General features: G+C 34.6%; 1 protein-coding gene across 3 annotated transcripts in view; it reads left to right on the forward strand.

Moving 5' to 3' along the window:
• LOC108563255 (segmentation protein cap'n'collar-like) overlaps positions 1-23,929 on the forward strand; it is a 43,196-nt gene extending 19,267 nt beyond the window's left edge. The window contains exons 2-13 of one of the 3 annotated variants that reach the window (XM_017921877.1): positions 3,661-3,843; positions 3,908-3,974; positions 15,588-15,745; positions 15,806-16,003; positions 18,001-18,265; positions 18,333-18,460; positions 18,515-18,608; positions 19,604-19,847; positions 21,469-21,598; positions 21,662-22,108; positions 22,170-22,343; positions 22,405-22,557. In XM_017921877.1, the coding sequence (XP_017777366.1) occupies positions 3,661-3,843; positions 3,908-3,974; positions 15,588-15,745; positions 15,806-16,003; positions 18,001-18,265; positions 18,333-18,460; positions 18,515-18,608; positions 19,604-19,847; positions 21,469-21,598; positions 21,662-22,108; positions 22,170-22,343; positions 22,405-22,557 (2,241 nt within the window). Of the gene's footprint in view, positions 1-3,660; positions 3,844-3,907; positions 3,975-15,587; positions 15,746-15,805; positions 16,019-18,000; positions 18,266-18,332; positions 18,461-18,514; positions 18,609-19,603; positions 19,848-21,468; positions 21,599-21,661; positions 22,109-22,169; positions 22,344-22,404 lie in introns of all 3 variants that reach the window. The other 2 variants (XM_017921876.1, XM_017921878.1) reach the window with 2 other exon arrangements.
• Positions 23,930-24,171: the final 242 nt, after the last annotated feature.

Below are 24,171 nucleotides of genomic sequence, written 5' to 3' on the forward strand. Positions count from 1 at the left end.
ACTCGCACTAAAGAACTAACTACATCCTTCACGCATTCCCATCAACCTCTTTATATTCCATTTTCATATTTTTGCATGAAGAAAATCTCGCTTAAACTCATTTTCCACATGAACGGATCATAGGTTTCGTAAATCGAAGCAAAAATTCATAATCGAATTTTCCGTGTTTGAAATCGGAGACCGACCGGTTTCTTTCGAAATCGAGCACGCTTCATGTGATTGCACGCCCTTGGCAAGAAAAACATTGGATTAAATGGAACCGTCGTAAATTTCGCTCAGAAAAGTTGCGCATTTCATAGTAACTTGTAAATAACACCTGTGTATTTGCTTTATTCCTATGCAAATTACGCGTCTTCCAACGGTTAAGGTGTTGTTTGTTTGTTTTGTTTCAATAACCTCTTACGGCTGCATACAAGTTCAAAGCTAAACACTTGTTTTATGAGTTTTTAAAGTATTTACTTTTGCAAATGTACATAGTTGAAAACATACTACGATTCCAATATTATTAAAACTTGCCTATGATTCGAATTCTGATGCAAGTTATGATTTAATATCAATTACAAATAATTATTAAGTAACGAGATTTGTTACTTATTGGAATAATACGAAGCAAAAAAAACATAGCATTGTTGAAATTTTGGAACATTTCCTAGTATTTTCGAAAGCAATTATTATATTTATAAATTGAAGGTAAATAGATTTTTTTTTCTACTTGTCTCCAGTTTTTCGCATAAAGAGAAAACAAACTTTTAATCTGCAACCTCAATTCGAACAACACTAAATAAATAAATAAAATCAATTTGAACTTTCTACCATATTTATAAATATTTTAGATATAAGTAAAACGGATTTCGAGAATTTCCGAAGTTTTTTTTTATTATTATTACTATTAAAAATCCGTTACGTCTGCAAGAAATTGACGAAATATTAATAAGATCGATCGTTGTAACGGGATTTATTCAATTTAGATTTTTAAAGGCCATCCAGTGTTTCGGTTTACTTTTGCTGTTGTATATTTTTTTATATATACAGTAAGTTCTCGACTTACACGGTTTCATACATACGCGGTTGAATGAACTTTCTATATTTTATATATGCTTCAATACTCAAATTAACATTCTTGCAATTATAAACAAAATTATTTATGATGAAAAAAGAATGTTGCTAAGTACAAACTTAGTTTACTAGGTTGGATTGGTTTAGGTTTGCTAATTTCGGAAATGCATTAAGCACGATTTAAATGCCAAATTTTCTAATAAAACGTTACGTATTAAAACAATGCAATTATAATTTTAAAAATTACGCTGTTTAAAGTAACTAAAACATGGTTATTATTATTTTTGTTGTATATTTTGTTACGTTTCGTGAATTTTGTGAAATTGCAGTTTAAATAGTGAATAATGAGTGTTTTGTAAATATTTGTATTTTCGCGTGGAATTTTTTAACTGAATAAGTAACGTAACGTAACGAAAATGTTATGTTATATATTTATTTTTTTTAATAATGATTGTATGTGATTGTGAAGAAGTATAATAACTCAGTTTTTGTTTCATTTTAGAACTTAATTATAAAGTAATTAGGTAAATTATAGTTTATATCAAAGAAGTTGTATTCAATCAATGATAAAAAATAATAATAATGAAGAACTTTGCGTCAGAAGATGGTGTCCATTAATTTAATTTATTATTGTGTATGTGTGGAATAAAGATGAAATAAAGGAGAAGAAAACTTTTTCTCTCTCTCTCTCTTCCGGGCAACAATGATGATCGTTCGTTAGCGGCGGCGTTAATAGATGAAATTGTTCCATGGGAATCGAGGTCGGACCATGGAAATAATCATGATTGGGTCGTCGTTTTTCCCTCCCCGAATCCTTAATGATGATGGCAATCAATTGCCACCCGTGGGAGAAAAGCAAAAATGAGAGAGAGAGAAAAAAAAAGTGTACATCCAAAAGCAATTGTTACATAAATCAGAGCAAACGAGGCTAATTTTAGAAAATAACGATAAGGACGAGGATTTGTTTAACGCCGTTACGCAACACCATGCATCGTCTTTATCGTAACCAGAATTTACCACTTGCCCGTCTCTGTTTGCCGAAGAATTATAAATATTTCTTTTAGATTTATGGTTTCATTTAACTTTTGGTGTTTTGTTGTGGAGTGAAAAATCGCGCGAGTTCACTTTCTAAGCGTTTCGTTTTCGATTGTTGTTTGCCATTGAATCGACGCCGCGCCAACAACTGTAAAACCGTTCGCTGTTATTATTTCCTCTTGGATCAGCAGACCTTAACCGTCATACCGAATTACCAATCGAGCATTTCCTTTAGAAAACGCGTATCCGTTTCCCTTGCTCCTTCTCCTCCTCTTGTCTGGACCACCTAATTCTTGCGATGTCCATTTTTTTTTTGTAGCATTCGCTTAATTAGTCCTTGGTGCAGTGTGCACAAACAGTTTGCGCCAATTGGCTGTCGCCTGACCCGTTCCGAAAGGCAGAAATAAATAAGTAAATGAAAGAAAAGAGCGCAGTTCTGGTCATTCTGTAACCTCTCTCTGTCTCCGCACGTCGCTCACTCCCTCTTCGTTTTCTTTTTTCGGTCACGGATATGTGATTAAACTGGGAGGAGCGTGAAAGACAATGGGTTTGGTTTGGTTAGTTGAGGGTAGCCATCCATCGAACCGCACCTTTGGTATCCCGCATCGTTCCGAGGACGCCATCTTGTCGACCCGCGGTGCGAACGCGCCTGTTACATTATATATATATATACACACACACACAATCATATATATATATATAAATATATTTTTTTTTCCTTTACCTCTCCGCTCCTTTCCTCCGCCGTTATTTTAATGAAGCGCCTGTGTAAGGCAGGTGCATTCATTTTTGGCCATCCACGTAATTAATAGGAAATTGGATTTCACAATGGAAAAAAGAAAGAAAATTAATGAAACCTTCCCCCATCGGCACATGGATGGTAAAGGAAGGAAAGAGGAGGGCGAAATAAATAAAAATGGGAACGAGAAACATACGTTCATTAATGAAACTTTTCAGCTTATACAATATAATGAATCAACAATTCGATATGTTTTGAAATATTGAAAATTATATTTTGAAGTTAAATAATGTAATAGATTTTGAATTTATTATTATTATTAATAGTTAATCTAATAATTTGCGGCATTCGATATTCCCATAGAAAAATAATGATAAAAACAACAATTCAATCTGTTATCTATAAAAAAACGTAAGTACAGTAAATGATTGGAAGTAAGAAAAATGTCGATAATTTACTTTATTCAATAATTATATGTTATTTCAAACGTATTCAAGAATATCGTATAGTAGAATAACAATTTGTAATACAATTGGTTTGATCAAATCTTGCTATTACAATCTTATCATTTAACTAAATGTATTAAAATAAGAACCTCGATTAAATGTAAGAAAAATTACTCGCTTAACGAGCGACGTTTCGCATAACGAGTGACGATGAGAAGAAGTCCCGGATTGCGCGTCTTCTATATTATTTTTAAAACTTCGGAAAGTTTGGAACGGATTAAACTTGTTAAGCGAGCTTGATTTTAATTTTTAAGAATTAATTGAAACTTTATATTAATTTATTTAAAAAATATGAAATCTAATGTGTTTATGTTTTTTTTGCAGGATATGGATTTGATTGAAGTGCTGTGGAAACAGGATGTGGATCTTGGTGTGCCTTTAGAAGTGGGACCGACCAAACCGGAGAAGCTGGATCCCGATCTGAATTCGACTCCTACAACCTCCAAAGAAGACGGAAACTTGGATGATATTAAAACCCTCAAAGAATTTAACGAGAGCAGCATCAAAGTAAAACAAGCGTCTTTTATTTGTTTCATACAGACGACTAATATATGTTCTTTGTTAACGATAGATCGAACCGGAGTCACAGGACTTGGATCCTTGGGCCGGATTGAACTACACCGTGGACACGGAGACAGGTCAGTCAAGAAAAGATACTAAACAAAACAAAAAAAAAACGAACTATCAAACCCAAACCGAAAAGTACAGAGTCATCCTCTTCTCCGACCAATACCATTTTCATTATATTATACATGGCAATCGTTGCGAGCAAATGACATCATGCACAGCCACCACAGTTTTTATTAGCGTTTCCCGTTCTAACGAAGCGACGAAAATCAATTCATTCGTTAATTATCTGTTATCTACGCCGAATCGTAACTATTTACACAGAATCGCGATAATCATAATACCGACAATAATGGGTCGTGTATACCATCATTTTTCTCGTTCTACCGATAATCAATCATATGAGATGTGTTTTGTTTCACTATTTATAACCGAAACAAGATTTCGATGGTTATCTGTTGGACGACGAGTGCAAAGCGCGTCCAAACATAACGTTAATTTATATGGATGCAACTGTTCTTCCAATAGCTGAGCCACAGTCACCTACCTGTTTTCATAATCCATATGAATTGCGATTTTTTTTTTACTTGTTTTCGTTTTACCTTTCCTTGTGAAGATTAGAAAGAAATTGTTACCTGGAACCGGAAATCTCCAAGTCGAAACACCATCATTAAGCTCGGAATTGCTTCACTGCGTTTTCGTTTCCACGAAATAATATAATTTTATTCTACAATAAACTTCAATTAAGTACTTTAAAAATAGTAGAAAGGTTAAGCGATTCTCAAGAACAAAATTCATATAAACATTAATTGATTGTAAAGTAACTGAAAATCATCATTCAAATCCAATCGAACAAAAATAAAACTTGGAATGCACGATTTTGGATGTAATCTGGTATTTCATGTGCACATTTTTATCTTACATTGCGGGTGTGTCATGTTTACAGCTTAAAGGTTAACAATCCAAAATAATAATGACGATTTAGAAAACACAAAGAAATAAACGTGTTTTGTACCGGAAGTCGTTAATTTCATCGACAATTTTTCCTGATTTTTGCTTTGTGTTGCCCACTAATCCGACGAGCACTTAACACTTTCTACACTTGTTTCGCTCTTTACCTAAGATTACTGCAAAGAATAGAGCTTGGTTACCTGGAAGAAAAAGAAGAAGAAGAAGAAGGGTACAGGAAACCGACGAAAAACATCTCTTGGGATTAAGCAATTGTGCAATTACTGAATTTATTTATTATAGATAATTGTTTCAAAATTTACTAATAAATCCTGCAGAGATGATTATTTATTATTTTATTTTTTTATTATGGATTGCGTCAGCGCGGACTGTGACCTAAGAGGATCCTGGGTTCAACATATCAGCTCCGAATTTCGCAATAATATAAAATTGATTAACTGCAGCTACCAAATTATAGTTTCAGTTGAAATAATTGAAACAGACTAAAAAATGTATATACAACATGCATGTGTATCCTAGATACTTGACTTTTTTGCAGATAAGAATGTTTTTTTCCGCTGCTTCTAGTTTGAACCAGTAAATACTTTCGCTTAATCAAAATCTAAAACAAAAATAAAAAAGATAATTGAAAAGTAAAGTACTCGAGTACTGTCTGGCTATATGTAAATTCATAAACATTTACAGTGGAACCTCGCTTAACGAGATTAATTTTTATTCATGTATTCAAAAATACACATAATATGTGTACACAAGTTTTAAAACTGATGTATCAGGCGCACAATCCGGGACTTCTCTTCTCATCGTCAGTCGTTATGCGAAACGTCGCTCATTAAGCGAGTCATTTTTCTTACAATTAATTTTGCTCGTTTAGCGAAATGGTCGTTATGCAAGGGGCTCGTTAAGCGAGGTTCCACTATACTAAGTTACTAACTTCTTAATTAATATACAAATAATATTTGTATATGACAAATTGTTATGGAAATGAGTTTCAAAAATAGAACCTTGAAGGAAGGGAATATGCGCCTATTGTATAGTTGTTGGTAAAAGCAGAAAGACAGTTTTATTGCCTCGTTTCTCCTGCAATAAAATCGCCTTTATCAGTTTCTGTATGCGTGCTCAGTTTGCGGTTTCTTCTCTAAAATGTAGTCGTGTGCAGTTATTTTTCCATTAGAAGTTACAAGAAATAATTGTTTTAAGAAGGTATTAGTGGAATTTCAGGTTTCAATTTTTATAATATGTGAAGGAAAGAATAGGGGATACCATGCTGTTCAGATTGATGGAGGCTCTGTCTCTCTGGGCTCTTTTAGTTTTGCTATACTCAGATTAATAACTTAACAATGGAAGTTAGATTCTCACTTTCACCCATCTCTCTCCACTGCATCTGGTATATTGGAGAGATGGCTTTACTATATGAGTAATGATGGTTCTGACAGTTTTGAACACTCCAGTATGAGATCGGCAAAAATTTCCATGTGTCCCTGGCTCATAATACCAGCAGAGCCCCCATCCCGGGGCTTATGCAACTGCACTGCATTCATGAGTGTCTCCCCTGGTTGGATGTGCCGATGCTATGAGATACTGGCTTGAATGTATGGGGGCCCCCATGAAACTGTACAGGGGTAGATCTTCTAAGAAACATTCCCAATTGTAAAAAAGTGTTTAGTCATGCTGAATGCTGTTCGGAATCAAATGAAGCAAAGCCCCCATGGACCTAAAAAAAGAAATTAAATATATAGTAGAGAGAGACAGGAATAAGTCTCTGCTATATATTATGAATCTTATGATGGAGCATCTGTCCTGAAATTATGCTTAATTTATGAAAATAGTGGAAAATTGAATTAATTCATTGGAACGATCGGTGTAAAGGAAAAAGGAAGGCAAGGAAAAGATAATAAAGAGAAAAAAAGAAGACCTCATGGAGGTGCTAATAGAAATGTTTAGCTACTTTGTGAATCTGTTTGCAAGTTGTCATGACTGCCTACTTTAATATGTTTTCCTAGTGCATGACGTTACGCTTCTGGTTCTTTCAGGTGATATAACAAACAATATAAATACAACTCATTCACTGGTCAGTGCTGGGGACATCAAGTTCTAGACATTCCACAGACTCATATGACTTTTACTTTTATTGCGAGTGCTCTGATAAGACTGGCAATATTCAAATGCATACATATACAGAGGTTAAACAATAACAATTCCCAGACTTTTTAATCTGTTTGTATTGATATAATGGACTTAAGAATACAGTGCTGTCATTAAAAGGTGTCTTGGGAAAGAATGTATTCTACCTCTTTAAGTGGATTAAGTTAAGCTCAATTGTCCAGATTTTTTTAGGAACAGCACTTGAAAGCCAAGGCCTCCGATGCATTTAATAAGAAGTTGTTCTTTCCAGCACATTGTGTGGAGGGGGAAACCCCCAAAATAAGGCAAATGAAATTTAGTGTATTTGTAATTAATGCCAATGAGTGAGAAGCAGGTATATATATATATATGCATTTATACGATAGTATGCTGAGTCACTGTTGGAATATAAATATTGGAGCCCAGCACTATCGCATGGCTGGGGGTTGGGAAATTTGGGGGTTGAGCTCCCCTCTTCTGAGAGAGTTCCCTTTCTCTGGCAACCATTGTCTGTAAGCAAGCCTACGTGGCAGCCATATTAGCTTGAGTTTGCTCCGTTGGGCTGGGTCCTGATTGGCTTTACTCAGTCGAGACATCCAGTTGTAGTCCAGCAGTTGAGGACTGAATGTGTGCTTTTCCATGTCATGGTTCTGTGTCATGCATTAAAATGTTTTGTGTGAGCATCGAATGTGTTTGGACGTAGTATTGTTCAGTGCAGTTTCCTAGGATTTTAAACAGTGGAATATAAACACACAACTTTGAACTCAAGGTATGTGGAGTGAAACAGAATCATTAAAAATCAACCCAACCCCCTTCGGACAATGCACCAGAAAAGAAATATTAATGATATTTCTGTTTGTCATATTTCTAGTCCACAGATGAATTTCAAAAATGTATATAATTTCTATAGAGGCCCAATATATGATTAATGATTGTCCATGTACACTAGGGAATTGATCCAGACCATGACTTCCAAAAACTATAATTCCTACCTTTTATTTTCCTTTCCCTCCTCCATCCATCCATCCATCCCTGCCTCTGAATAATACCGCCCTTAATCACCTTTGGTCGCAGGGTATTAAAACTGATGTTGCATTCATTTAAGAATCTGCTAGAAATATATTTCCCTCTTGGCAGTCAGATTCTTAGCGCGCCACTTCACATATACATTTTTTTTTATTCGAGATTTAACATCGAAAAGTCCTAAACAAACAACGCAACTCTCGTCCGTCCACCACATTTTTCTTACCCAGTTTTGTTTATTTATTTTTAAACTAATTTATGCGGCCCCAAGAAGAGCGCAACGAAAAGAAAATATAAGCCGCGCACACAATTTCCGTCGCATTATTTCTTCCGTCGTTTATCGCCGCCTAACAATGAAACAGATTGGATTCAATTGTTTTATACCATTCAATTTGTTTAAGTGCATTGAAATTTGTTTGTACATTATTTTTTCTTAAAAATTAATATAGTACAAACAAAATCATTTTATAAATATTTTTTGCATTAAACAAATGATTTTTATATCAATTTTCATCACAATTCTTACCACTTTTCTATTACTTTTAATTTCAATAATAAAGTTCTAAAACTAAAAACTACTAAAAGTTTAGAATATTAAAATATTTAAGATTTATATAGTTAAAATTTCATTATTATATTTAATCTTGTTAATCTTTGCTTTTATTAGAGATCAACGCGTGGGTGCATATAGATATAATCCCCAGCGAGATTAACTGGATGATGAAAATAACAGAATTTAATAATTCATTTCTACCGCGATTTTCATTCTTTTCTGTACATAACAATTTATGAATTATTCAATGTTTATTTCATGTTTTATTATTTATGAAATATTCTATTTTTTAATATTTCTAAATTAAATATAATCTAAAATTTACTACATTATCGCGATTAGTGATTTTTTTGTTTAATAAATTGAATTATCGTAAGTATTCTATGATACTCTATGATAAGACTAGATAAAATCGTTGGAAATAAATATATATATCAAATGCGAGTTAAAAATAAATGTTAGGTATGTTCGCTTTTAGAATTTGCGTGATTTCTATATGAATGATTAGTTTGAGGTTGTAGTGTCCAAACAGAAGGACAGGACAAGACGTCTGTTTACTGTAAATATTGTCGCTGAGCCGATTTGTATCAATTTTCCCTTGTAATCGTATTGTTTAAATTCAATATTGACTGAGTGTCAGGGTGTGGGCATTATCAAATATTGGGCCTCGATGGTTGTTTGTACGGGTCGGGACTTCCCCGTCCGACGGCGGCAGACCAATTACCCGACGCATCCACCATAGCCGTGCCTCTCGTCGCCATTTCGCGTACGCCCAGAAAGCTCATCCTATTCGTATTTTGTATACTTAAATAGTTTTAAATAAATACAATTGTTATATTAATTTAGTATATAATATTATTAAAACAGTTGTAAATATTAGATGCAAAGTAACAAAGGAAGATCATAAGCGTGTACGCCATGAGTCTGTAATTTTACTATAATCGTAACTAGTATTTATTGATCAACATGACTGTCAACTGAAGTCTATAGACGAGCGCTTAGTAAAGCTCAACGAACAACAATAAATACATTTGCGCAAACACATTTAATTTGAACAGTAACTAATATTTTCCATACTTAATTTCATTGTTCAAATTATGCTTGAAAAATCATTAAAGAATTTTGATTATTAATTTTTTTTACTAAAAGAAATGAAGGTTTTTAAATAACTAAAATAAATTTAATTATTATCAGAATTTTGCGGTATTTGAGATAATTTTACTGCAATTAAAAGCACTAGAAGGAACTTGGTCAATTACTAATAATAAGCGTTGGTATCTAACCTATAGTATGGAGTAAAAAAAATAATTGAAAATGAAACTCGTTATATTTAAATTAAAATATACGATGTAACAAAGTATGTTATCGCCATGCATTCTGTTCTCATTATAATTGCAAATGAGTTTTATTTTAATTACTTGCATTGAACTATTATTAAAAAAAGAAATGGGAAAGGAAACCAATCAAATAATTAATATAATTTTTTTTTGGCATTCGAAATTATTTCTTGAATTTAATATTTCCACTGATTTCTTCTTTTGTCGTATAAAATATTAGTGATGTAAATGTCTACATTTGTTTATATGATAAATTAAGATGTATTTTATTTATGTAATCAATTTAGGGATTGGCTAAATATTATTTTCTTTGGATTTAAGAACTGTTGTCTGTCTGGTTGTTGATTTCTGACCGTCGCATACCATTAAATATACGTCGTTCCTCTTCTCTTCTCCGAAACGAAGAACCGAATGATAATAAGCCGACGATACATAATGCATGCGCCGTTTTGTTTCTCGCAATTAAGCACAATGGGGTGGGCCCTTTTAGTCTCGAGTGGTAAAACGCCATTTCCGCTCCTATCTCTGGCGCGATCTCATCTTCGAGGGTAGATGTTTCTTCTTCTCCTTATATATTTTTTTTGTTGTTTCTTCCTTCATTACCACTTTTATTCTTTCATATTTTTTGAAAAGGGGGAAACCCACTTGAGATAGCCATCATGTCCCGTCTTCATCACTATTTACCTTTCTTCCCAATCCTTCTGGCCGCGATTTCGTTGCTTTTGTTCTTCCTCCTGGTTATTGACTCTCGAGTGGTTCATGCGTTCGCGCGAAACTCCAGGAATATTGTACTTGGCAAGTGGGGAACAAAAACAGAAGAAAAGGATACAAAAATAGATGTAAAGGAAGAAGACGGCCGTGAATGCCGAACGCTGAGCAACGGTGATGCGAAAGAAAACGGTCTCTCTCCTCTGAAGAGGATCCAACTCTCTTCGCCGGGCGAAGGCGAAAAGCTCTGCTTTTATTGTGATGATGATGATCATCATCATCATCGTGGTCGTCGCTTAGACCGTTTTCGTATTGTTTTCAATTGCAATTCACTTTTTCAAACACACATACATAATTGTATTCAATGCGAAATCACTTTCATCACTTTGTACCACTTCGAGTTTGTAGCCGTTCGACGCTGCTGTTTTGTTGCGTTCTTGTACTTATGTTTTTTTTTTAATTTGATGACGTTGTTGTTATTTTGGTATTCCTCATCTCCAGTGCCGTTGCTTCAGCTTTTATCAACGTTTCAGTTATTCTTTTGTTTTTGCTTATTACATAACAGTTACAGTTACACATTTTACAAAATTTACATATCTTGATGAGCTGTTTAATGCATATATATAGCGTATTATATTATTTCTTTTAATGAAATCTAATCTAATTACATGTTTTCCTTCATGTCGCTATCTTATCTTCAGCCGGGTTTAAACATAATAACGATTTTCGTTTACAACACGTAACGCCATTCTTCATTTCGTATTTCATAAACCTCGAGCGTGTCTTTGATTGATGATATCTTCGCCCATAATGTTCATACATATTCCCATCAGCAATACGTTTTTCAAGCGTGCTTCCTTTTGCGTGCTTTTAATCTTATAACACGTCATTTCAAATTAAAGATGCTATCGTCAGTTAGTTTTTTTTTTCTTCTTCTTATTTCTAATTAAAGTTACGTTACCAAAAACGGTTGATTAGTTTGTGATTTCGGTTTAAGTCGAGTTCGATTTTGAAAAATGAATTAAATTGAAAGGATACATGACGGCTGTAATTTGGGTCTTTACAATAGATATTCGAGAGCCGCTCAGAGAATAGATTTTAATCTATTGTTGTAATAGAACCATTCCGGTGTCAAAATGTCTCTACCTTTATTTCCCTGCATCTCTTTCTATTTCTCTCTCAACATCGAATGCAGCAAGATTGAGATGTGCTTCAAATTAAAGCCAGCAATTCTATCCTAAAACGGATACATGTTATGCGGTCAAGTTTAATATGTATGCATCTCCTTTTTCCATCTTCATAGTTACAAGTTAATTTTTGCAATTGGTAAGGTCCAAATTCAATTTATGCAAAGTTATAGCAACAATTATACACATTTACATGATTGTTGCTTGTCATGCCAATTTGCTAATACATAATGTCTTGTAACAGGCTTTTGAACCTATTCAACGTTGATACACGTGTTCAAATACGAAATTAATACAATATTATTTCTGACGAAATTGAAGATGACAACCTTATTTTAATTTATTAATTATGACTATTATTTATTCCTTTTTTTTATTCTATTAATTATAAATTATCACCAGGGACGCAAAATTAAACGTTTAATTAATTCCCGTGATGTTTTTATTTTTCCGGAATTGATTTATGAGTTAAATTCCATTAATTTCATTTTTTACATAAAAGATAATTACAAGTAAACTTATTTTTTTCCTATAATTTATAATATAGTGAATTTGAAGATTTCTAGTAATAATATAAAAAATTGGTTGACAAAATATAATTGAAGTTAATTAAACTTATTGTTTATGTTGTATTAATTTAGGATAAAAAAACATGTTTCGATGAGCATTGTACCAGCGCCATCGTTCATCAATCCGCGGTCGCGCAACCATCTTTTTTCTGTATACATATATATATATGTATACTCGTTTTTAATACCGACGAAGACTACTCTGGACAGGATTGATGTTCATCAGGTGAAGAAGTTTCGAGGATGCGGCTCTCCTCTTTCGTTTCGCCTCCTCCTTCTCCTCGCCTTACCACTCCCCCTTCTCTCTTCCACCTCTTCATCGTCCTTTTCCTTTCTTGTAAGTGGTTGCGGTTGGAATGTGATTAAGGTGAAATTAAGAGATGCGCGCGTTAACACATCTTTGTGATCGGGTCGCTCGACAAAATGGCGGCCCGCATGGCGGCATCCTTTGATTTTCGATTCCATCCGAGACCACAAATGGGCTGCGCGGTGCGCGCACCACATAATGTATTCGTTTTTAATTCCAAAGCTACGCCTCTCCACGGAAAATACTACATTAATCATCGTCGAGGAATGCGTTCATTATATTACAGAATACACATGTATATACCCATATACCATCGTCAGTATATGCTGCACGTACGGTTTTCCTCTTGTTCGTTTCTTCTTCTTCATCTTCATGTTTTTTTTTTCTTCTTCTCTTTTGATATTGTTGTTGACCATCGATGGAAAATCAGCCGTCGCATTGTCGGCAACTGCGTAACCATTAAAATTCGTGCGGATTAATAAGTAAAAAGCTCAGGTTGTGTTCCGGTGGTTTTGGAACTATAGGAGTAGCGCACTTCGTTGGCTTGACGTTTCTGTTTTACGTAAAACGGTGTAATTTAAACAACTTTGTATGATGGCTATTAGCCGGCTAATTATAGTGGCGATACGCGGGGGACGGCGGAGAGGTGCAAAATGTAACGAAACTTATCGGCAGTTGGGTATTTAATTCGAATCAATTATTGGTGCAATTAAGTCGGTGCGGCACGTGTGTGATTATAGCGTTTTCTCTCGCATCATCTTGGTATGCATGCATGTGCGATAGAGAGATGACGGAGTACTCGGACATTATACCAATAATGAGGAAAAAAGTGGTGCTCTGGTCGGACGCGCGAATTCCGCCCAATTACCGATCAGATCAGATTTATTCGAGATGTCGACGGTCGCCGGCCGCAGTTTTACGTTTATCGCTGGTAAAGTTGTACCTCTGGGTCAACAGCTATCAACATATACCCGGTAACATCTATTAACTATAGGTTACCAACATTTCTGTCATTAGATACGTCGTCCGTTTCCGCGTATTATAGTTATAGTGACTGTGCTTCCCGACTCCAATCACTAAGGACTTCATTATCAATCAAACCGCAATCGACTAGGATTATAAAACACTATTACCTAATCCAGAGATTACCCGCGCTACATCCTGGATAGTGAAATATCACCTCTGAGGTATAATATAAGTTTTGTTATCCGTATCAGTAATAATAACCGCATAGACCTACAATTACACACTCAATGCAGGTCATGGTATTACTTAATTCTAATTTAAAGAAATGTAATAAAAAATTAACTTTAATTTTTGTTATAAATTAAAATTTATATTGCCCTTTGACACAGATTGTATCAAATAAATAAAAAAATAAAATTTATATTTTATAAATTTCCATTAGGTCCAAATTTTTTAAATAATAAATTTAATTAACCTTCAACTTTTATTAAAAAAAAACTGTATATAAAAAAAAACAATTTGTTAAAAGCTAATCGAAAAAGTATAAATCCGAGTAAAAAATATAATTAAATTACTTCTTACAGTTATTCGCTTGACCTTCGTTGACTTGCATAATAGCTTAATCTAACATAGTTTTTAAATTATATTGAGTTACATTATTCTCTACAATTTTTAATTTTGTTGAATTTTTTTTTTAATGTTGCAATGATTAATTAATAGTTAATAAGAATAGGAATTCGAAGCGAAGAGCGCATCATACTATGGAACTTTGATCACTCTCCATTAAAATTATAACGATGTTATTTTTTTTTTAAATAATTATATTCGACAACGAAAAAAAAAACAATTAAAAATCCGAAGTCATTTATTCATAATATATGTTCTTTGTATTTTCCTGAAACGCAATAATTTTATCATAAATAAATAAAAACAACATAAGCAATTTTGTTAGAAAGTCAATTTAAATTGAAACATTGAGGAAATTAATGCGTTTTATAAATTTGAGAAAATTTAGTAAATTGGAGTTATAGATTTTCATTTTAAGTTACAGTCTGGATGAAATTGTTAATACTTAAGCTACTTTCGTATTGAAAAGCATTCCGATTCAGATTAACTTCAGAAAATCGGCTTTGCATCTTTACATATATTTAGTATTTACCAGTAATCTTGGTAATCACGAAATCTTATAAAAAATGTACGTAGGATAATCTGAAAAGTCAAAATAAAATAACGAATGTAGATTTCCGGTAGAGTTGAGAAAAATAATGACGATAATTGTGCTATTGAAAAGTTATTGTTGGAGGGAAAAAAATGCGGTTTTAATTGGATCGAAATCCGGTTCGAGTTTTCTTTGTGATTTTCTAAATGCAAGAAATAGTCACAGAAAATGAAAACTAATGTTTAGTTTTTAATTGGTTTCGTCCTTATTGCGTTTGTTTTCATGTAGAACGAAATATGTAGAGACGCATCGTGAGGAACCATATTCTTTTTTGGGGCCCGAAATTAGATTATAATGGTGGGCAGGTCGGATATAACGAGTAGAATTGAGGGTCTGGTAGAGTGAGCGAGAGAGGATGATGGGTGGGGGAGCGAAGAGAGGAAAAAAGGAGAATATATTCTAGGTGTTACACTTTAGAAACAGGTAACCGTCGGCCAATGAGCGAGCAGCTTTCACAAAGCGGGGAGAAATTGATGGGTACCGGAGGGGTCGGGTCCCCTGGTTGCGCTCAGTACCATTGCGTCCGATTTTCCGTGCAATTCGTGTCCATTTTCGTTGGTTGTTGTTCGCCTGTTAACTCCTTAGTGAAATGTTGTTTTCGCGATGCTCGTTCTGTGTTGTATATGTTTGCACTGAGGCACGCACCAGAATTGAGAAGTCCGTTGAAAGCAGTGCCCGTTCTTGTTGTTGGTTTCAATGATTGCAAGGATATTTTGTTGTTGTAGGGGAGTATGTGATAAAGGGAGAGTTAGAAGACAGTCTTACTGGAGCGGAGTGCGGCCCCTCGTGCGATCTTCCACTTGGGGACCTATCGTTACCGCTCCCCGAATTCTTTCTGGAACAGGCCCTCCAGTTAGTCGGATTAGAAGACGACGCACCACAAGTAAGTATCAAACAACCTCTGGAAGCGCGTTCCAAAGTGCTAATCCTCGTTTTCTTTTAGGAAGCGGCGAGCGAGAAGGCTTTGGAAAGCGGATCTCCAGGTGATTCGGACCCCGACACCGCCGTTGCTGGCAGTTCCACATCCACCACAGCTACAGGACCTTTGGGCATCAAGGAGAGCGAATCTGAAGACGAGTTCGACATCTTCGGCGATATGATCCAAACGCAGTTCCACCACCCCCATCACCGGGCTTTCCAGGTAAATGCCTACATAGTTAGTACAACTTTTTTTTTTATCAACTACTTACCGATTAGCAATTATTTATATTACTATAGAGAATATTACACTATCAAAACATAATTATTTTCAAAAATACAAGTAAAATTCGGCTTTATTTCTAATTCATCCAACAGTATAAATATTATCAATCTCAATATTCTTCTTGAATATTAATAAAATTTATTAAAAAAAAATTGTATATGAAAACTATCACTATTTTAATATATTCGATGAATGAATAATCAAAATGCACGTAAATATCATTACAGAAGGAAATAAATGAAGCACTATTAAAATGATTTTTTTTTAATTTATAAATTAAAATTTGAATATTTTAAAATAATTATTCTTATCAAAGTTAAAGTAAATTATTTTTTTTCTATTTAAATATCGTTTTTTAAAGTTCAAAATTTAAAATAACTTCATAGAATTGTTGCTATGGAACTTTTAAAAATATTTAATTTGTAAAAATTAAAAAGAAAGGAAATGTACTTCAACATTATAAAAAAAAAGTCAGTTTACAAATGAACGCACGTGTTGCGTCAATTAAATGTACTGTCCTGTAATTTATTTAAACCTGTTTTTTCTGTTTAATTGATTTTCCTCGCTTATATATATATATTTCGAGATTACACATTTTTCGTGAGCGGACGTTGCGTCACCTTGGATCACGAACAGATTTTCCCCGTTAATTGCGGTCATTCCGTGCGGCATATTTTTTTCGTGAGGTTACGCAACAAACATTAAATGTTGTCCGGTCTGAGAAGAAGAATAACGAGAGAGAAAAAAAAAGAGGAGTAGAATATAGTGATAATTGTTGTCTTGTTTGTTGCCTTATAGTTTGAGGTTAATATATTGTTTTGGTGGTTTGTTTGCAAGATGGCCAAGGTTAAGTATCATTTGATTAATGGTAATTAACGTTGGATTTCGGTAGTATATGGATTCGCGATTTCATGCGAGTAATTACCGTTCGCGCAGCGGACGGGTCTTTATTATATAAAGTCCGTCCGTCGTGTAATTACGCATGGGAAAGAGAATTATGCAATTGTGTGACAAATGTCCGTTGCTACCGCTTCATGTTGACAGCTAAGATGGTTTGTGATGGTTTCTTTTGTGGCAATTTGTGGCCCCCCTTGTCAAATCATCGTCAACTTTGCGGCTCTTCGGTACCTGTCCCCCATTAGACAAGTGTAAGATTCTTACCTCTATTCAAAGAGTTAATGCTTCTTGAATGAAAGCAAAACAAATAAAATTTCATAGTTTTCTTACAAATTTTATGAATAGTTAATACTATGATTTCGAGTAATATCACATTTATACAAAAGGTAAGAACTCAATATAATTATTAAGATACATTAAGATACAAATCCAATTGGATTGTTTTTAATTTTTCCAAATTATTTACTATTTTCAAATAAATTTTTTTATCGCTGTTATTAATTTTGGCAAAAAGTACTTTTCTCGAAATATTAAATTTTCATTGTAATAAATCTGAAGTCCAAAATCAATTTATTAATTGTTTCGTAATTTATTAAATAATTTTTAATGTTCTAAATAGTTTATGGTTTTTGATATAATACGTTTCCTATTTCAATTAATTGTGTAATTCTGTGACAAATGGTTGTTTTCAATTCGGGCTTGCTTTATGGTGACAGGTAAGATGGTTTGTGACTTTTGTGGTCATTTGTGGGCACCTCTTGTCAAATCATCTTCAACTTTGCGTCTCTCCGGTACCTGTCCTCCCCCCATTAAACAAGTGTAAGAACCTTTCCTCTATTCAAGGAGTTAATGTTCTACGTCGATTCTCCTGAAATAAAAAAAAAATACAATTTGGGAGTCGTATTTATTTTACCGTTTTTTTTGTTACTCTCCACTTTGATCGGGGCCTGACGTCGAGTGGGGTACCTGTGTTTATACAAGATTCGAATTTCACTTGACTCTGTTTACTTTAATTTGGGATTAATTTGGAATCGTAGGGCCGCATGCCGATCGTTCGCACGATGAGCATGGAGCAAAGATGGCAGGACCTGGCTAACCTCCTGAGCCTGCCCAGTCCTGGCGATTCGGCGGCCATGGCACATCCCTTCAGCCACCACCACCATGCGCTGCACAACTATAGCCACCCCCACACGCACGGCATGGGTTACGGTCCTGACGCAGCGCGAGGGGTTCTCCTCCACAACGCCACCCTGACGCCCCCAATGGGCGACATCAATTCCACAGTACCTTACAGCAATTTAGGTAATTCATTCTATAGTCCTGTTAATGAACAAACAAATTTATGATTGATTATTTTTTGTAAATTTAGGAGGTACGAATTTGGGTAACGCCGTTGCCACTTCTATGAACCTTACGAACAGCAGCGAGCCCATGGGTGAACCCAGCAATGCTGGTCACTATAAGCTCGAGCCCACACACGATATGATGTATTATCAGGTAGGATCTCCTCGGCAGGCGGGAAAAGACCATCAATTAATGTCTCGTTTTCAGAATACCACATCGGACCTGAACCAGACCGACGGTTTCCTGTCATCCATTCTTAATGACGAAGACCTGCAGCTTATGGATATGGCGATGAACGAAGGTAGGTCGCGCGTACTCTTGGAAATCCTACTGGCTATTTTGGTGCATATTCAATGCAGGAAACTGCTATATCTACGCCTTCGCGCAATCTTATCAAACAAATAATAATAACAATACCACCGGGAAAGTTGGGTCAAGTCTATAAAACAGTCACCGTTTCCGAAAGGACGATAGGCCTTTTGTTGCCTGACGGCGCACGTGAGGCATTCATAATATTCGGGAAGCGCGCGCGCCTCGTTTTATTTTTAAAGTTATGTTGCGTGTAACGAAACTTATTGGCATAGTTTCAATAGTGTGGAATTAGTGCATCCGAGCTGTCCGCGACTCGCAGCTCACTTCCGCGGAATAAAACTGGAGTCCCTTCTGGACCCTCAGCTGTATCAGTGCTCTGTAAAGTGCGACAACGCGCGGTTTTCGTTGCTGTTTCGAAGCCCGATTTTTCATCCTAAAGTTACGTTTATCGATTTAACCTTTGGTTAGCAGAAGATGCTAACCATTCCAAAGTCGCGCGCAGTAAGTTCTCGGCGTGTTTCCCGCAAATTAGAAACCGCGACCTTCGCATGCTAAAACTACCGACATTTGTTTATTTTTAATTTCCTTCCACAAATTAAATAATGAATATTATGCTCTTCAGAAATATACCGGAAACAGTCGCACTAAAAACACACACAAGAAAAAAAAATAATAAACAAAGCAGCACGTAGAGCATTGTTGCGAAATTAGAAACAATTGGCTGGATTAGATCCTTTTGTTGCGTTTTCCGTTCGGCTCTTCTCTGATTTCGCATGCGCTCGCCTCGTTTCGTTTGACTTTATGTAAGCAAAATCCACGGCGCGCAATGACATCAGCTCTTTTTTATCAGCCGGAGATAAAGCGTCAACCTACAAAACGGCGATTAACTAAGCGAGCACCAAAATTTTCGAATGAATCATGCAATTCCGTGCACGGCTGACGGTTCCATCTGACATTCCTGTTCACTATTCTCCTCGATTGCAGGAATGTACACAATGCGGATGTTGGACAGCAACAATGCCGTCAGCAACCTAAGTATGTCCAGTGCGACGGGTGCTGCCCCAATGTCCTCCTCTCGTGTAGACGTCGAACGGATGGACACCTCCAGCGACAGTGCCGTCAGCTCCATGGGTTCCGAACGAGTGCCATCGCTATCCGACGGAGAGTGGTGCGATGCCGGCTCCGATTCTGGACACACCGCTGGTGATCACTATGTGAACGATTACACGTAAGCCTTATTACCTTTAATATCATCTTTAGATTATCCCTAAACCGGATTATCCAACAACAACGAGTCAAAACATTCATTATATCTTAGTCAAAATCTTCAAACAGTCACAATAGACATCGGTATTATTTTAATCTACCGGTAATCACAATAGTCACATTTTCATTTTTACACAAATTTTGATCAAAATAATACTTAATCAATCGAGCCTATTCATATAACGCAGATACACTAAAGGTAAGATCTTAATACACATCATATTCAATAGTTGTAGTGTAGTTTTCTTTTTAAATTAGTTAAAATTAATTATCATTTATTTGAATTTGAATTTTAACGCATTTTCTGTAAACATCAAATTTTGATGTTTACTTTTGTTTTGTCTCTTATTTAATAAAATAAAAATATAATAAATATAGTAAATATAACATATTAAGAAAATTAAAATTGTTCAAATAATTGACTTTACATTAAGTAGTTAATAAACTGGTTGAAATTTAATGAATAGGATCGTCCAATACTGCTTAATAGTAATAATATTATTATTGAATCATGAGGCTTCAATAGCTAATGACTGAAGACTTTCAGCCATGCCTCTTCTATTATTCCCAATGATAATCAAAACATGTATTCATGTTGCAGACGCATACATAAATATATTACACAATTGAAAAAAGGTCATGAAGCACAGCTGGATACAACTGTTTTTAATTTCGGCTGGCCAACGAAAGTTCATAAAGAAAATGAAATAAGTTCTAAAAATATTAGAGATCTGAAAATATTTCAAAATAATAATTTTTATTTCATTTTCCGATAATTTTTACTTCATAGAATTTCAAAATTTACAAAAATAAACGATTTGTTTGATAATTATGTCTGTCTATCGAAATGATTATATTTAAATGGAAATATTTTCGCAATAAACTTTGATATGTGCAATTTGTATTTTCCAATTTTCATGTATCCTCAACATCATAGTCAAGTTAAATATTAGAAGATTGACATGGTAAACTTCTTCTTTTTTAAAACATAACATATGGAGATAAATCATAAATTGTATTTTAACTATTGATTCTTTAAAAAGTTATTTAGACTTTCTTGTGATAACTGAGCAAATCATAAATTGCTTGCGCATTTATTCAAGTCCAGTTTTTATCTGTTTGCGTAGTTCTTACGTTCATTATCATCATTTATTCGATAGTTGATAAATTATATCGAAAGTCAATTACGTATGCATGTCTACGGAACTAATTGCTGTAGATAAAGCTGATATGAATATAGTTATAATATTATAATTAATTGATTACTATTGCTTGATTTTTGATAATGCAGTCTATAATTGAGTTTTGTTTAATAGAATATCTAGTGCGAGTAGTGAAATTGAATGTAACTACGCATTGTTAAAATCGTTTTAAATTATAGTTGATATGATTTGTATAATGGCTAAAGAGGAAAGGAAAAGTACGCTGCACTTAATAAACGATTCATTGCGCTGGTGTTTTGGTAATGCAGTTTATAGAACGTAAAAACGTTCCATAGCCTTGCTCATAGGTGTCGTCGTTATTGCTCCGTCCTTTTCAATTGAATTCATTTGCATTATGAAGAACCACTTTGTTATTTGCAGAAAATATAGACCCTACGACTACAGTTATTCGAGCAGACAACACTCGACCACTACTTTCGGACCATCAGATGCTAACCGATTGCCAGTAGCTCAGAAGAAACATCACATGTTTGGAAAACGTTGCTTCCAAGTAAGTGCTTCCATTCTCCGGAGAAGTTAGAAGTGTTAATTAACGTCGTGGTTGCGGTTTCAGGAACAAGGTTCGACGCAAGCACAAGCTCCGATTAAGTATGAGTACCGTGATCCTGGAAGTGCGTCGGTTTACAACAGTTCAAACCAAGCTGAAGGAGCAATTCCGAAGCCGCCTGAAATCAAGTATCCTTGTAATATGGAGTTCAGACACAATTTGGCAAGGAATCATTTGGAGCATATCCAGCATAACCACACGTATCATCTGCCGGTGGAGAGTACAGGTGCTATGCAACGACCCATCTCCCGGGATAAGATGAAGAGTAGAAAGGCCGAGGAGGAACATCTGACTAGGGATGAGAAGCGCGCTCGTGCCTTGAGCGTGCCAATCTCCGTTGACGAGATCATCAATTTGCCAATGGATGAATTCAACGAGCGTCTTTCCAAGTACGACCTGAGTGAGGCACAGCTTAGCCTGATCAGAGACATTCGTCGTCGAGGCAAGAATAAAGTAAGTAAATAGAAATCTATCTTTGAAAAAGATTTTCCTAAACCAATATTTATGGTTATAGGTAGCAGCACAGAACTGCAGAAAGCGCAAATTGGATCAGATTTTGAGCTTGGCTGATGAGGTGAAAGACATGCGTGACAGGAAGATTCGACTCCTCAACGAGCACGAGTATCTCTCAGGCGAATGCCAACGCGTAAAAGACAAGTACCAGCAGCTTTACCGTCACGTATTTCAGGTAGGTCTAATCTTTTCCACTTTCTCGAATACGCTGACCGCTTGTTTTCGTGCCTTTTCAGAATCTACGAGATCCTGAAGGTAACCAGTATTCGCCCTATCAATACAGCCTGCAAACATCCGCGGATGGTTCGATCCTGGTCGTGCCTCGCGCCAACTCTAGCATCACGAATCCAGAGAGAAAGGAACCACACCCGCCCGGTCGCAAGGAGTGAATATTTTGATTCGTTTCTTATGTGGTGTGAATTCCACAACAAACAAACAAACAAACATTGCCATCCAGAGTAAAATTTATTTAGAGTTCAGTTTTCGTTTCGTTTTTCTTTCTCTACTAAGCTACAGGAAAAAAAAACACAAACACACACACACAAAAGCAGAGACACAAGAAGAAGTGCGTGCATTTCGTTTTTGGTTTTATTAATTATTATTTTTTATTTTTGTACAGAATTACCATTTTAGTTAGTTTAGTTAGTATATTTCGGGGAAAATTCTAACTGAGAAGAGTTCTAGTTTTGTTCTTTTGTCTTTTTTTTTGCTCGTTCCCTTATAATTTTATTGTTTCATTATTATTAAAACAAAATCAAAATCAAATACAGATGTATTCAAATACTTCGTTCTCAAAAAAAAAGTACTGTTATAATAGAAAGAAAGAAACAAACAAATAATAAACGCAGGGAAACCAAAAGTTTCTGGAGTCTCGCCATCCTTGGAATTGTTAGGGAGATGTCTATTTTTATAAAATATATAAAGAAGAAAAATTAAATTTATATATATATGATATATAAGGTGAAAAAACAAACAGAATATTTACAGGTGATCGAGTTTTTGCCTTTTTTTTGTAACTTGTATATAGCATGGTATGAATGTTGATTTGAGTGTGTATGGATTGAGTGCATATGAATGGATTTTTGTGCCGGTGAGGATAATTTAGTAAACGTGCGTTAAATATTGTTGAGTCGCAAGGCAGAAATGATCGAAAAACAATATGAGAAAATATATATATATATATTAACATGGATATGAAAATAATATTATATGATTATTATACAAATTTACGAGTAACTCGTTTTAGTGACCGTACTTTTTATTTTTCTTTTAAGTAATTCTTACTACTTTTTATTTGTACACTTATGTTCTTTTTTTTTCTTTTTTCCATTTTGGTAAATGTTAGAAATGCAAACAACAAAAATCTAATATAATATCGATGAATAATTATAGGCTAATATTTTTATAACTAAAGTAGTTTTTGTACATTGTATATTGTAAGTAAGTGTATAATAAAAATAAGGCCTACACGAGCAATGGCGCTATAACTTAGTACTTAGGGCTTATTATTATTATTACTATCTTTATTGCTAATATTGTTGCGTAACTAGGGGTTAACTATCGAATCGTGTTTGTGTTAATGCAAAATTAGAATGTGGAGTTCAATATCTTTCACCAACCCACCTCTTGTATTGATTATTAATTGATATATTTATAATTTAATCCTCGAACAATGCCAATATATATTTAATATATGTGAAAATGGAAAGATTGATATTTCTCTTTGTATGTCTATTATTAATAATATTTCGTTTTCGTTTACTTATTATTATTTCTTTTTTTTAATTTTATTTTTATTATTATTTTTTTATTTTCGTTCTTTGGTTATTGGTGCCAATGTAGATCTCTGTGTAATATATTCATCATATGCAATGTAAGTTACACCAGTGCTAAAATAAACATATTTAAAACACGCAGAGCCTTTTTTCAATATAGCGTCCAAACATTTTTTCATCCACATTGTGAAATTAATTTTTCAGTAGCTGTATTAAATAAATTACGTA

This window comes from Nicrophorus vespilloides, unplaced genomic scaffold (genome assembly GCF_001412225.1).
Source record: "Nicrophorus vespilloides isolate i.1.1-1 unplaced genomic scaffold, Nicve_v1.0, whole genome shotgun sequence".
Classification (NCBI taxonomy): Eukaryota; Metazoa; Arthropoda; class Insecta; order Coleoptera; family Silphidae; genus Nicrophorus; species Nicrophorus vespilloides.